General features: G+C 48.5%; 2 protein-coding genes across 3 annotated transcripts in view; one reads left to right on the top strand and one right to left on the bottom strand.

Annotated features, from left to right (window-relative positions):
* The window catches only part of LOC146175227 (uncharacterized), a 275,430-nt gene that overhangs the window by 154,174 nt on the left and 105,188 nt on the right, over positions 1-16,068 (bottom strand). The gene's annotated exons all lie outside the window — the stretch shown is intronic.
* On the top strand, positions 6,630-9,841 carry LOC146175228 (uncharacterized). Its single transcript, XM_084584666.1, has one exon. It carries the CDS (start codon positions 6,780-6,782, stop codon positions 7,287-7,289), a length of 510 nt encoding a protein of 169 aa, XP_084440792.1. The 5' UTR covers positions 6,630-6,779; the 3' UTR covers positions 7,290-9,841.

The raw sequence follows: 16,068 nt of genomic DNA, 5'->3' as shown, positions 1-16,068 counted from the left end.
TTTTTTTATGCAAGTATATTAAAAAAAAATCTTTGCTACCCAATTCTTGGCCGATCCCCCTCTGTGGGTATGTGCCATAAGTTATTTGGACAACAACAACAACAACAACATACCTAAACCTTGGACCGCGTAATTCTACCTGTACCGGCTCTGTTAACCTAGCCCCAGTCGCCAACACCGTGACAATATTGTTACCAAGCGGCAAGCCGATGAAGGCAGGAGACAGAACATGACCGATGACGATGGTAGATGACGTTTAATGAATATTCGCGGGCCTAGCGTGAGCGCTCCTGCCCGCGTCACTGCCCGCTTCTTCTTCCTTGTCGTCCGTAACATGACCCGGGGCCACCGAGCGATCGTCCCGATCGTAGACGAGGAAGTTTAGCGATGTTAATGATTTTATGGCATGATGATTGGCGTGTGTGGATGCTTGAAGAAGAAGAGGAAGAAGGAAGAATAGAACGGCTTGCCGGTACGATGTCTGATGCGTGGGTGATCCGCCTCCCTTGGAGCTGTCAACCATCCGTCACCAGAGTTCATGGGACCTATGGCTCGAGGTCACGTCGGGCAGCTTGGGCGGGGGTTGCGTGTTCGTGTCCATCGGTTCCTTCGGGTCATTCTGGTCTTTCGGGCCCTTCATCTCGGTTCTGATCGGTATGTCTGTTCTCCTTGTCTTCAGGTCCGGGCTGGGGGCTGGGCGGTGGTAGTTGTTCAGGTCTGGGCTTGAAGGGCTGGGGCGAAGCTGCTCGGCGATGTCCCTGGGCCCTCGGTGATGGTCCCGGCTTGAAGATGGCGTCGATGCTCCAAGGCGAGGATGGGGATGCCGTACGCAGCACCTCCACCAAATGTTACGAAGCGGCAAGCCGATGAAGACAGGAGACAGAACATGATCAATGACGATGTTAGATGACGTTTAATGAATGTTCGCGGGCCTAGCGTGAGCGCTCCTGCCCGCGTCACTGCCCGCTTCTTCTTCCTTGTCGTCCGTAACAATATAATTAATTACGGCGCCGCCTTCGCAGAGGAGCTAATGATTACAGGAAGATCGCACGAACCGCGACGCACCGCGGCGTCTGCCCCTACACAGCTGTGAAGAGAAACTTGCTTGTAATAATCACAGTTATCACTCCTACCAGCCTCTCGGTACGGGTCAGCGACCCTCAATGAGGGTTATTTTTAACATTCCGTTATCTCCGTGCTCATTATCTAAAACAAAAATAAATTTGAGCACGCTTTAGAGACGCAAAAGATCTACTGACAGCTTGCGGAAGGCGCGGCCGGCATGGCACATGAAGCCAGTGCTGTCTTCGGACAATTCTTGGGCGCGCTGTTGCCACACGAGCAGCCCGAAATTCCACACACTGAATTATAAATGACTATTGCAAATGTAACTTCGTTCTACCGATCATGCATTTCATTTGCTTTACCTAATTGGTAGTTGTTGACGTAGTCGAGAACGGCGGCGAGCTGTGTAACAAGTGAGCCACGAATTTAGTTTTAAGTTCGGTAACCTCGTTAAGCGTAACGACGGTGAAGATAGCCGTGCAACAATGGCGTAAACCTAATTAGGTGCTGGAACAATGAGAGAACGGCACCTGGCTTCAGTTTCGCGGATTTAATTGGGATCCAAAGTGGCCGCAATTGCTGCCATGATTCGATGATCGCCGTAGGCACGAAAATTATCAGGACAACACACAGCTGATTGTGAACGCAAGAAATGTTTCCTTTTCATGACAGAGACCCACTGCGCTGAAAGTTTCTTATCCTCTGGGAAACTATAAAGCCCCACGTCGCCTGGAATGTTCACACAGCGGAAAACCGTGCTAATAGCCACTGGTCAGTTCGCGCACTCACAAGAAGTTTTGTTTTTAATGACACGAGGAAAATACTTTTCGAACGTTTATTTTACAAATGTACAAAGGAAGCTTACAGTCGGAGGGCACCGCAGGGCGCGATGCGCCACTCCGCAACAGCTGCGTATCTGCTGTTGACCTCGTGTAATCGTTTAACACGTGGAACGTTCAGCACAGACCTATAGAACTGGAGAAAACAAACGACAGCAACAGCAGATTGTGCTAATCCTTCGATCATTAAAGCGCGGGATAGAGTGAAATAAGTGTACATAGCGCGCAGCCCGCCTGCATTCTACGATAGACGTCCCATCCGCCTGTTCTGCAGTTTCCTCTCTCCGCCGCTTGCGGCGAAGAGGACTTGCCATCGGAGCGTTTTTAACAAGCGATTTCATCTTTTTATATATACAGAATTAGGAAACAAATTCACACACATGAATAATGCAGCCCCTACTTTTCAGCCAGCGAATTTTATAAAATTCGGAAACCGTTTCAGCTTCCCTTTAGCCCTGAGGTATGGCAAAGAATGCAAAAATAACCTAAAAAACATAAGTTCCATTGCCACCCTGAACGGAAATCTGATTTATTACAACACGAGATTTCCTTAATATCTGTTCGTTCCACACCCGCGTACAAACTATGGAATGCAAATGTCTCGTTACACACTACTTAAACTAATAAATAGCCTAATCCTCGATAATTCTAATATCAATTTCCGTTCTAAATACAGTTGATTACAGTTTTGCAAGTATTTTTAAACATAGGCTTTCTTCCATCGGTTTTCTTAATTAAAACATTGTATAAGCATGCTTTATTTTTCTTTCAATTGTATTCTTTGTTTCAGAACATGCAAATTACATGTTTTGTTTGCTTCTTTCCTCTTCTATCATAGCGTTATGCCTTTTGCGATAAGATATATTTGTATTGGCGCCTCTGCCACAGAATAAATTGAGGGCTTGTCATGTTGCTGCGTGCAACTTTATTCCTTAATTCTACAATAAGACTATATATTTTAGGGAAATAAATCTTCATCATCATCATTTTGTTCTTCCTTATCAATTTTGACGCTAAGCAAAACTACCTGACATCTCAGCTTTACCTGGAAGAATCTTATATCCAGATGATTTTATCGAGGCAGATTGCCAAAAAAGCGAGTTAGGAATATCTTCCAGAATAAAAGTTGTGAGGATACGTCAGGATAACCATAATCAGCCCAACGTAAGTACTGGTAATTGTTATATCCAGAAGCCAGGCCAGGGAACAAGAAGCTTTATTACGAGATGCATGCTCGCGCCCTCAAACCAACAACCCCGGCCTGTACATGGAGAATGCACGCGGTATTATACCTTCGTGAGCTGGTGGCGCATGCACAGAGAGACATGATGAACGTGATCAGCCGTGACAATACATAGCAAAAATCCGTCTCGCAATACAACATGACGCTATAACGCTTCCTTTCTTTTAAAGTTCTAAACGATCCCGCGGCCGTTGCTGTCTTGTGCTCCTTCGCAGTGACGCCGGTTGGTCGCCGCTTATTTGCTGTGCTGGAAATGGTGACGCGGTTGATTCAGCGGATTTTTCTATGGCCGGTGAATGAAGCCCTACGTCTGACGCATGAGGCAGTTCCACCTCAGGAACTGATCTTGCACTCGACGTGATGCAGGATCATCGCAGGTGCTCAGCGTGCACAAACCGCACTTTGTTTCTCACACACACAAAATATGTTCCCGGCAATCTCACTCGCGTAATTTGTCCAGGCCACCAAACGGCTATAGGCAAAATGGCCTACGTCACGCTCCGGAGCTTCCTGCTGCCACATGGGCCGGCGAAGTCTTCATTCAAGGAAGTAGTAAGTGCGCTTAAGAAGCCCTACACTCCCAGACACTCTCTTGACATCGAACGATATCGGTTCAACCAGCGCAATCAGGAAACCTATGAGAACATCGCGGATTTTATAGACGAATTAAAGAGGCTAGCGGCAAACTGCGAAATCGGCACGTTTCTGAGGGAGGTTCGGCGGGACGGGCTCGTCGCGGGATTGCGTTTCGAAGCAATACGATGCCTACTGCTCGCTATTCTTGAAATTGAAATAGCATGGGACCGAGCGTGCGGTGTGGCCATAGCCATGGAAGCCGCGAGCCAGGACACTAACGAAATGTTGCAATCGTCGAGCAACCAAGCAGCAGTGTCGGACAGCACCGATGTCTTTTGGGAGCAGGCGACAATGAAACAACAGAAAGCGCATACTGGAGAAATGGCTATCAAGAAAGGAGCCCTAAGCATTGTGCTTGCTGTAAAAACAAAAATTCACAAGTGCTTGTACGGACGAGTGTTTAACATCAGGACTGGCAATCAGCCACTCACTATTCTGTTTGATCCTAAAAGGCAGGGCAGCGCTGTAGCCACTGCAAGAGTGCATCGGTGGCTCCCATGTTTGGCTAACTATCGCTACCAGATAAAGCATAACCTGGGATCTGCTATCAGTCATGCAGATGCATTGTCTCGCTTGCCACTACCCGACTCGGGGAAGCAGTGCGAGGAAATCTCATTTTTCGTCTCTGAATGAGTTGCCTGTACCTGCAAAGAATGAGGAACGCGAAACGAGATAAACTGCTGAGCCCGGTTCGGGACATGGCATGATATGGCATGGCTGGCCGTGAGCAGTGTCCGATCAGTTAAAAACATTTTTTATTCGGCGATTTGAGCTCAGTATGGACAGAGTGGTCATTCCCGAATCTCTCCAGAATCAGGAAAACACTGTTCCGCCTTGCAAGGTTGCAAAAATATATTCAGGCAGCGGCAAGAGATAATGTTGAGCCTCAATTACCGGGTTTAAGGTGACACGGTTTAAGGTGAGCAGCTCTTTGCTGTTCTTTTTAGGAACTATGACCATGGGCGTTGCCCAACTCCTATGCTTGATCCGACAGACGACATCAACTTTCTCTAAATTCGCCAATTCATGCTCGACTTGCTCGCGTAAAGCGTACGGAATTGGTCTTGCTTTAACAAACACAGGGCGCGCATTTTTTTTAAGACAATGCTGGCTTTGAAACCTTTCATAACACCAAAATCCGAGTCAAACATGGCGATATTTTGTGTGAGGGACGTGTCACTCTCCACTGTTTGCGCAGTTATTATCTCGTGTCATTTCAGCTTAATTTTTGAAAGCCAGTCTCGACCTAACAACGTGGGCATTCTCGCACCTTTCGTTAGTCTTGTTATATCAAGCGGGAGATCAAAAAATTTATCTTGATACTGAACTTTGACGTCCATGACTCCAGCAATGGGCACAGGCGTTCAGCTGTAGGTCACCAATTTCACATTAGCTTGTCTTGGACAGGCATGAGGAAAGTGTTTCGTCTACCATGTATCGTAACTACAATAACAATGGCAGACGCGCCAGCCTTCTGGTTAGTGTGACACAGAATCAGCAGCTCATTACTGTTATCACCCGACTCTACAGAGTGCACTACTTTAGATCTGCACACTTTTGCAACATGACCTCTTTTTTTACGTTGGTAGCAGCGTCTCTTTACAAAAGGGGAACTCACAGGTGGGGTTTCGCCTCCGCATCGGTGACAGGGCGCGTTCGTCCCTTGCGACGGATTCGGATTCTTACGAGAGCATGCTTTGGCTCCCTGCTTAATAGCCGGTATGCGCTATCATTTGTTTCACTGTTGCCTGCTTCCAGTAGACTTCAGTGCTGTCCGACGCTGCTGCTTGGTTGCGCGACAATTGCAGGATGTCCTTAGTGTCCTGGCAAGCAGCTTCCATGACTATGGCCACACTACACGCTCGATATCATGTTATTTCATTGTCAGGAAGAGCGAGCAGTAGGCATCGTATTCCTTCGGAACGCAATCCCGCGACGAGCCGGACCCGCAGAGCCTCGGTCAGAAACGTGGCATCGGTAGTTCTACCCCTGTTTCTGACTGCGGTGCACCATCACGATTGTGGCGCAGGAGATATGGTGTGCAACCCTATCTAGTGGTCATGTCTCTATGTGCCCTGTCCTTTTCGTGCCCTAGCTCTGCTCAGCAGCATACGGCAAGGATCAACAAAATATCAGATAAGTTAGGTCCAGCAAGAGAAGTTGGTGACGGTGCGGGGTAAGATGAGGGAAGGGGTGCGGGGGGGGGGGGGTAGAGTTCTACCGCCACAGTCGTCTAATTGTCTGACATATAATTGGAATGAACTTATTAATGGAGATGTTGCTCACTGAAAAGAACAGCGGCGAAAGACTCAAAACCATCATCTTGAAGCGATTGCAAAAGCTTCGTCTTGAGCGCACACCAGCTTGCTGTAGCTTGCTTCTGGGTATATAACGTTGTAATAGATGCGTTGTTGAGCTTGAGATAAAACACGCCGCTACATTTTTCCAGTTTTCAATGACATTTATTCTACAACACCCTATCGATCTATCCTCCTTTAATGTCTTTGAAAAGTCCAGGAAGTACAAAGAGATTCGATAATTGCGACTAGGACACACCAACAATCTCCCAGCTTTCCTCTACATAAGATAGGAATGTCTCGATGTACATCCCGGCCAAGACACAGCCAACGGCTGGTAGCTGGTAAACGCATAACTAAGCGGAGAAAAATGCCTCTCATGTGCTACTATGTACCGTCTTGGCCAAAAGTAACCTGGCTGGACGGTTTCTTTCTCAGTGTGATAGCGCGTGTGCATGACGCGCCACTTGCGAACTGATAGCAGCAGCGGATAAGTAACCGCGCTGGCTATATAAGCGCGTCGAGGAACGAATAAACGTCATTCCTTATCCTGCACCTGGTCTGGGCTGTTTCTTCGAGTACGGCCAGCTTGGCTGCCGCCGCTACTACATTTACTGGCGATGAGGATGGGATCTGCGCGGCTGTCTACTTGTTTCGGCAATTGCTACTGAAGACTGCGATTTCCTGGCCGGTGCTGCAATGTCGAAGGTGGGAAAAATTGATTTCTTTGACGAAGGAAGCGAAAGTTTCGAGTCCTACCTGGAACGATTTGAGCTTTACGTGCCGGCAAACGATGTGGCTGAAGGCAAGAAACTAGCTGTGTTTCTGACGGTCGTGGGCCCTCGAGTGTATGAAGTTTTGAAGAACCTTTTGATACCCCACTCTCCAGCCAGCAAAACGTATGGCGAGGTCACTACCCTGCTAAAGAGCCACTACAGTCCCCGAAAGGCCGTGATCGCGGAAACGTGCAGATTTAACCGTAGAGTACAACTCGAGCAGGAGACGGTAGCTGGATTTTTGATTCAGCTCAGAAACCTGGCCACAAGCTGTGAGTTCGGCGAATTCCTAGACGAAGCGCTTCGAGATAGGCTAGTCGCCGGGCTACGCTGCGGGGACACTCAGCGTGAGTTGTTTGCAGCTGAAAAACTGACATTCGAAGAGGCGTGTAAAATCGCTCTAAATCGTGAGCTGGCCTCCACCCAGACTTAACAAATAAAGTTGGAACAGCACCAAAGTATATGGCAAACGCAGCCGAGACTAGAAGTTGATCAGCTGGACCAAGGGCGCCGGGTAAAGAAACACGGTAGAAACAAGGCGGAACCCTTAGAATGCTTCCGTTGTTGGAAAAGGCATGCAGCCGAAAGGTGCCGGTATCGCAAGTACAAGTGCCATATCTGCGACGAGCAAGGTCACTTGAAAATAATGTGCAGACAGCAGGCGGCCAAAACGAAGGCACTGGACGCAATCGATAGTCCCGCAGATGAGTCTGAGGACGAGCAACAAATCTACAGTATGACAACGAGTACTTCTGCATACTACGTCACTCTTAAGATGGAAGGACGGGCCGTAAGAATGCAAATTGACACAGGGGCGTCAGTCACCGTCATGCCAAAATCTGTTTTTCGGCGCGAGTTTCCGCATTTGGCAGTGGAGGAAGCTACCGTTCCTTTAAGGACGTACACAGGGGAACTGGTGGCAGTAGTAGGATCGGCAAACGTGCAAGTCGAGTACGGTAATCAAACTGAGCTTATGCCGGTGCTGGTAGTAGATGATGGTGGAAAAGAGTTGCCGTGTCTTCTGGGTAATTGGCTGAGTAAGCTTAAATTGAACTGGCAAGTATGACCGTACGCCCAGCAAGGTATACCGATATACACTGGAAGGATGGCCAGCACAAGTGCAAGATGGCGAACTTGTGCCGTACTATAGCAAACGCTCGGAGTTCTCTCGAAGTAGGTTTCATCACGTGGGGGAACAGAGTTATTGTGCCCACAAAGTTGCAGGACTCTGTGTTAGGACTGTTGCACGAGGAACACCCTGGGGCGTCGCGCATGAAGATGCTCGCACGCAGCCTGCTATGGTGGCCAGGGTTAGACTCATACATCGAAAAAACTGTAAAACGCTGCAGCATTCGCCACGCAATGCAAAATACTGCTGCCCGTGCTCCACTCGAGCCATGGCCGTTTACCACCCGCTGCTGGCAGCGAGTACATGTAGGTTTTTTTTAGTTTGCAAAAACGACATTTCTCCTGTGTGTCGACTCGTTTTCAAAGTGGCTCAAGTGTTCCCTATGTCCTCAACTACTGCCGCAAAGACCATCGAGTGCTTGCGAAGTCTGCTGCTTACGGATTCCCTGAAAAACTGGTTTCTGATAATGGCCCACAGTTTTCATCGCAGGAATTCCAGGACTTCCTCGATACATGTGGCATCCGACGCACGTACAGCCCACCATACCATCCGGAGTCCAACGGGGCAGCCGAAAGTGCAGTTCAAACGGTCAAGAAGAGCCTTCGCAAGCAGCTCCTCCACGACAGCAAGGGAGTTAACAGCAGATCGCTGCGGGAGAGACTGGATCACTTCTTGCTGGCGTATCGGACAACACCTAACACGGTCACAGGCAAGTCTCCCGCAGAACTATTCCTGAAGCGAACGCCGCGCACAAAGCTTTCATTACTAAAGCCGTCGTTTCGAGATGACACGGAGAAAAAGCAAGAAGTAGTAAAAAGGCAGCTTGATCAAAGAAAATCTACTTTCCGTTCATTTAGGGAGGGCGACTTCGTATACGTGAAAACCGTCAGGAAAGAGGTGTCATGGACGGAAGGGCGTATAGTACGGCAAATAAGCCCTGTGACCTACCTTGTAGAAACGCAGAACGTCGTCCGCCATGTTCATATTGATCATTTGCGTTCTCGAAGTTGTTTCCGACATGCAGGGTTGGAGACCGAGGCGATGGGTCCTAGATTACCCAGGACCAAGGACTCCGCACGCCATCAGGAGGCCTTCGCTGAACCCCAACAGGCGCATCATGAGGTGGACATGCCTGCCCTGGGGATACCCAGCACGAATGAAGATGGCTTCACCGCACGCCAGCAGGTGCATCCTGAGGTGGGCACGCCTGCACCTCCCCTTCTCGAAGATGCTACAAATCGGAACCCACCACCACTGGAAGAGCAGGAAGCGCTACCTCCATCTGCCGACATCGGGGATCCTCGGGCGCAAGCCTACACTCATTCAGACTCTCAAACACCTCTGCGCAGAATTCAGCGCACCCGAAAACCACCTGACCGGTACACTTCTCATGATTTGCGTCATTGAAACCAAGGAGTAAAGACAATGATCTTGGGGGGAAGGAAGAATGTGATAGCGCGTGTGCATGACGCGCCACTTGCGAACTGATAGCAGCAGCGGATAAGTAACCGCGCTGGCTATATAAGCGCGTCGAAGAACGAATAAACGTCATTCCTTATCCTGCACCTGGTCTGGGCTGTTTCTTCGAGTACGGCCAGCTTGGCTGCCGCCGCTACTACACTCAGCACTGTAAAAGCGCAATCTTAGCACCTATCATACTTTAACCACTTCATTAGTAATAAATAACAGGCGTTGAATTTGCTTTTAAGACCTTTAGGGTGCCTTAAACTCTCCATTACTCGACTGAAAAGCAGACTGCGAAGCCTGACAACGTTTGGCAACGACGCTACCAAGTGCGTCTTAAAGAGTCCAATATGAACAGTTTTATGTCGCCGATAATGCATTTAGCGTCACGCCGTCAGGCAATGTAAAAAGTTTTACCCAGCGTCACTAGAAGTTGCACTAGGTTGCAGCCCATTAGCCTCGCACAGCAAAGGAGGGAGTATTCTCTGAGTAAGTCGGGTATACACCATCGGCCTCAACAGTGGCACCCACGGACGGGGTCCAGGTGTGGATAGAAGTAAACAGAGCGCCCAGCCCAAGAACAAACTGAGGATAAGCGCCGCTTAGACAAGCCAGCCGAAAGCAAAATATCGTCACTGCACGCCCTCTGCCGGGGCGACTTTTCGCTCTTTGGTCTCTTGTGTTCTGCCCTCGTCAGTTTCCTACTTATTTCGCGCTAAACGTATCCCTTTTCAAAGACCCTCTCTTTGCTCCGCATGCCTTGTCACTGTCCCGACGTCACTGCCGTGGTAATGATGCTCATGATCCCGATTCACCCGATTCAAAGCGAGCGGGCATTTTAGATGCACGGACCGCTGCCTTTATATATCATAGTCCCCTGGGGCGGCGCTAAATCAACTGCTTCGTTTAGACAATGGTAGATGCATTTTCACTGCAAATGACCCGCGTCTTTTGTACATTTCTTGACGTCGCCACTCATTTGTATCTCGCTGTCGACCTGCTTGAAATACTTGAGGTGCCGCCACAAATTGAGTTCGTTCAATTTGGAGAACCATTGGTCCATATTTGCTGACAGCGCCCTTAAACCTCGAGGGCACCACTGATCTGGGCATTGTCAAATAAGGTTGGATACCAAATTTGAAGTTCGGATGATGTGAAACTTTTAGGCCCCAGTTGTCAAATTTTTGAGGTGGCGACATCAATTTGGTAGTGATCACTGAGTTTACTATAGCTAAGAATTATTATACCAATAAGTAGTGGTCGGTTAACTCCCTATCGATATTATTTTTATGGGGACACTTCCGGCGGAAATATTCTGTATACAGTTACTTTCCGCCTCTGGTTGTATTAATATCGAAGCATTAACAGTAATTGTAGTAAACTAACCCGAATCTTCCCCGACAGGTCGAGTTTGAGCACATTTCGTCGACAGCGAGATAAAATGAATTCCGGCAGCAACACAAGTTCAGAACAATAAACATGCTGCCACTGCGGCGTAAATTCCTTCACTGCTGTCTAAATGAAGAAGCCTAAATGTAGCGCAGCCGACGCGGGCTCTGTTGTCAAGGCAGCGGGCATTTAGGGTGTGCAAAATACCCACTGGCTTTGAAGAGGGTGACCATCCGATCGCGATTTTCATTATTGCGACAGTGACGCCATGACAGTTACAAGACATGCGGAGCAAAGGAAGGGTCACACCGGCGGGAATTTGCAGATGCGCGCCGAGATTTTCTGCATTCGCCCGGCTCGGCTAAGCGGCGCTGACCCTCCGTTTTTCCTCAGTGGGAAGGGATAACAAGTACGGAACCTGTCAAGGTATGCAAAGGATCAAGACAAGGCTGTCCTCTATCACCGCTGCTGTTCATGCTTTAAATAATAAACCTGGAACGGAGGATACAAGAAAGTAACGTAGAATTTAACCTGTCATATAGAATAGGTGGAAAGACGGTAGAGCAGTGCCTCCCCGGTTTAATGTATGCAGACGATATTGTGATGCTAGCTGAGAGTCAGGAAGAATTGCAAACTCTAGTTAAGTATCGCGGAACGAAGGTCCCGGGATGCTCTAGGCTTCAGGTTTAGCGCAGTTAAGTCGAGTCTGGTGATTTTCAACAGCTTAACTAATCAGCGCCTTAAATACAAGGCCATAAAATACCCAGAGTAGCAGAATATAAATATCTCGTGGTATGGGCAAACAAAGGATTGGCATACATTGAAAAGCCTAATCACTTAAGGCAAAAGGACGCATAAATTCCGGGATAATGAAGTATAGAACATGAGGATAGACAGGTATGACGTTTTGAATGGCTTTTGGAAAAGAAGTATGGTGACCGGGCTTACTTTCGGAAATTTGGTTTTGTGCCTAAAATCAGAGGTACAGTGGACATTAGAAATAAATCAGAGAGCCGTCGGACGCTTAGCACTAGGGGCTTTAGTAAGACACTTAGCGGGGCAGATTGGTGCATAGCTGTCAAAAAATTTAAGCGCCACAGAGACAACGCACAGACAAGATAGGACAGGACTTGCGCTACTTGAAACACTTTATTGGCGTGAACAAACAGCAGTATATATAGCACTGGGAGGGGAGAGGGTATGAACAATATACGACTGCTCATACGCGAGATCTCAGAAGTAGCATAAAGAGGTACACAGGTGATTCGGCTGAAACTAAAACATATCTAAAAACTTGCATTCTTTTTGGAACATCACGATCGAAGGGATGCTAACACATGCACTCCCATTCTTAATTTTATGGTGGGCTTCTATCTGTTCACGAGCGATAGCGTCGTTACTTTCACAGGCTATTCTGGAGTCCTGAAGCCTTCCCTTACAAGCCTTCTTTTCTGTCCCGCAATCCTTGCAGTGGAACGGCAGATTCGAACCTGCACCATTCTTCATTGACAATTTGTGTTCTCATAAACGATTGTTAATGCACCCTCCCGTTCGTCCGATATAAACTTTTCCACATGTCAGGGGGACGCTATACACGACCCTAACCGCGCAATTCACAAACGGGTTAACATGTTTCGTTTGACACCCTTTTTTTACACCATTTTCAGGATCAGTCATTCGGCACAAGGAAGCGAGTTTCTTAGGGGCAGAAAAAGCAACGGGAACTTTGTACTTGGCAGCAACATGATTTAGATTATGTGCAACTTTATGGGAATACGGAATTACCACTGGTCTGATTCTCTTTTCTGGAGTTACATCTTCGTCTCTTGTTAAGTTTTGTTCTTTTTTCACCTCCTTTACTAGTACTTTGCTCACAGAGCTCAAAACCGACGAAGGAAAGCCTGCCTGTGTCAGCTTGCGGATCTGATCGTCAAACCACAAAGCGCAAGAAAGATGAAAAGAGGGATCAGAAGCGCATTACGGAAAGCGATAGCTTTGCCAATTATGCGACACAGCACAAGACTGCTCGCCCCAGTGGAGATTGATATTATGCAACCCCGACGAATGCTATAAGGCCGCCAGGGAGCCAATAACCATGTTTTTTTTGTTTTTTATTTATTTGTGCATAATCCCACAGCGCCGTTAGGTGGGGGGGGGGGGGGGGGTAAGGGGAGGAGATATATCCAAGCGAAATGAAATCGTACATGCAGAAAAGTTCACAATTCCTCTTGACAATACATGACAATAGTGCACACATTTCACCCCAATATCGCGGTACACAAGAAACCTAAGCTTTAAGACACTGACTTAAACAAATAACAAGAAAGGTGACTGCAAAGCAAATAACACCTTAAGCGTTCAGAGCTAAAATGAAATCGTCAAAAATAAACAGAAGCCACAGAAACTGGCAAATTATTCCACTCCTCCACCGTTCTGGTAAAGAAAGAATGTTTAAAATAATTAGTTTGCATTCAAATGATGGAATCTTTTTCGGGTGGTCTCTTCTTTACGATACATATTTTGGGGGCTGAACGTATTATAATTTTCTGATACAAGTGCAATCGTTAAATATATTGTGACATATATGCCCTGTATCACTGGGCGTTAAAAAAGACAACGATCAGCAACAGTGACACAGAAGAAGAAAAAGTGGTAGTAACGTTTGGTGTTTGAACACTGAACCCTGGCGAATCCCCCTTCGTGGGTATGTGCCAAATATCAAGGAAGAAGAAGAAGAAGAAGAAGGTTGACGCTGCTGTGCTTCTGTGCTTTGTGTGCTGCGTCATCCTGGACTAACCTTCGTAGACTAACCTTGCCACGTATTATCTTGTTGGAGGGGACTAAAGAACCCCGTGCCCACACATAAATACATTTAGGCAGCCGAAATCTGGATTTGCGCAGTGGCCGCCACCTACCTGGGATCACAACGTCAACAACGGCCACAATGACCTCTGAGGCAGCTCCTACCACCGCAACAACATAGGCGCAGCCACTCGTCCTCACAAACATCCGCCACCCTCCTATCTTCAATGGCGCAAGACAAAACAGATGTTGACGACTGGCTGGACGAATACGAGCGGTGCAGCAGGAACAATCACTGGGACGCGACCATCACGCTGGCCAATCGGATTTTCTATTTGGCGGGAACCGCTCGCACGTGGTTCCAAGATCACGAGCACGAGCTGGTGAAATGGAAAATTTGCAAGGAAAAGCTTCACGACTTGTTCGGGAAGCACATTGGACGGGCCCTCGCAGCCAAGACCGAACTTTTCTTTCGCGCCCAATCCACCACGGAGTCCTACCTTGCCTACATACAAGACGTGCTCGTGTTGTGTCGCAAGGCGAACAGCTCCATGCTGAAAAGTGAGGAGGTAGGGCACATTCTAAAGGGCATCGCAGATGACGCGTTCAACATTCTCTTCTGCATGGATTGCTCTACCGTCGAGTCGGTGCTTCAAGTTTGCCGAAGATTCGAGCAGGCTAAACAACGACGCCTGGTACATTGCTTTTAGCGCCTTCCGAACACGGCAGCTACATCATCCTGCGATGATCAGGCTACTCTGCAACAGCCTGCTCAGTCCACTACCATGACTCGGATCGTCAGGCGAGAACTCCAGGCCTAAGCTCCTGCACCACTCCCATCTTCACTGCCCGACACCGTGGCTATGATACAGGCTGTTGTCCGCCAGGAACTTGCCAACGTCGGTCTTTCCTCCAACCCCGTACCGCCCTCTTCACCATCGCATCCTGTTTTTGTAGTGGCTGCTGCAACCACTAGCCAAGCTCCCCCAAGTCACTACGTTAGTCGAAATCCTGCAGAGTGGCACACCTCAGATGACAGTCCAATTTGTTTTATTTGCTGTCGAGCCGGCCACACTTCACGTTATTGCCGCACTCGTACCTTCCCCACACGTCGTTCTTATTACAACGATGACCGTCGGTACTACTACGGACCTCGACGCTTCCCTGCCCAACCTGAACAACTCCGCCCCGCATATGATGGGCCTGGACACTTTCCTTCTCATCCCGATGAACCTCACACCGAAGCCGTGTCAATGGTCCATCACTCCAGCCTATCTCCATCTCCACGGTCTCGTCGATCCCGTTCACCGGTGCCTCCTCGCACTCCTCCCCATCATACGCCGGCACCTAGTCGCGAAAATAGCGAGTGCAGCGCCCGGGAGTGACGCTGCATTACCGACCCGGACTGTCACCTCGGAACAGACCCTCGCACCCAGACGTAACCTCGTTGACATTTTTGTGGACGGAGTGTCAGTTTCTGCCCTTATTGACACTGGCACCCACATTTCCCTCCTCAGTGCCTCGCTCTGTCAACGCCTCAACAAATTCCTCACACCCGCTCCCACATCTAGCGTTCGTGTTGCTGATGGCAGCACAGTTACTGTGGTTGGTATGTGTACTGCCAGAATTACCATTGCCGACCGCCATATCCCTGTGCTATTTACAGACCTCACCAGTTGCCTTCACGACGTTATATTAGGACTCGACTTTTTAACTGCGCATTCCGCGCTCATTGACTGTTTTTCTGGACTGCTCCATCTAGACCTCCTACTCTGTCCTGACAAACAGGCCTCTGATACTTCAACGCGCCGTCTCCGCTTCTCTAGATTTACTCGTCTGCCAGCAGAAGCTGCAGTGTACGTACTCAGGTCGCCTTTCCCCTCCGTTCCTGATGGCGACTACGTTGTTTGCCCCATAACCGACATGACACTTCAGCGTAGGATCGCTCTCCCTCATAACATCGTGCTCGTAGAAAATAACAAGGCTTAAATTCCAGTCCTGAACTTCGACCTTTTTGTGCACGTTCTTCCTGAGGGCATTACTCTCACCGAACTGAACCCACTGTCTGACGTCACAGTTGCCGCTCTTTTACCTGACCCTACTGCTAAAGTCCCCATCATAGATCACTGCCTTGTCGTGGCGAAGGGGCTTTCGAAACTCAATGAAGTCGTGAGCTCTGCTGTGTAGGGCCACCCAAGATAGACAGGTCACGGCAGAGAGTTCTGACAAAATGTGATTCATTGGAGAAGGTAATGGCAACCCACCCCAGTATTTCCTGCCAAGAAAACCCTCTGACCAGTCACAATAGCATTAATAATATGGCGCCGGAAGATTAGCCCCCCAGGTTGGAAGGCGTCCCACATGTTAGTGGGGATGAACAAAGGGCGATTCCTAGTAGCTCCACGACGAATGAAACGGCTGGGCTAAA

This window comes from Amblyomma maculatum, chromosome 11 (genome assembly GCF_055883805.1).
Source record: "Amblyomma maculatum isolate TAMU_Amacu chromosome 11, ASM5588380v1, whole genome shotgun sequence".
In the NCBI taxonomy this organism is placed as follows: domain Eukaryota; kingdom Metazoa; phylum Arthropoda; class Arachnida; order Ixodida; family Ixodidae; genus Amblyomma; species Amblyomma maculatum.
This window is presented reverse-complemented; position numbering and strand designations above follow the sequence as displayed.

Bases quoted from the DNA above. Each gene is read 5' to 3' on its own strand.
- LOC146175228 (XM_084584666.1), top strand. From the start codon at position 6,780: ATGTCGAAGGTGGGAAAAATTGATTTCTTTGACGAAGGAAGCGAAAGT.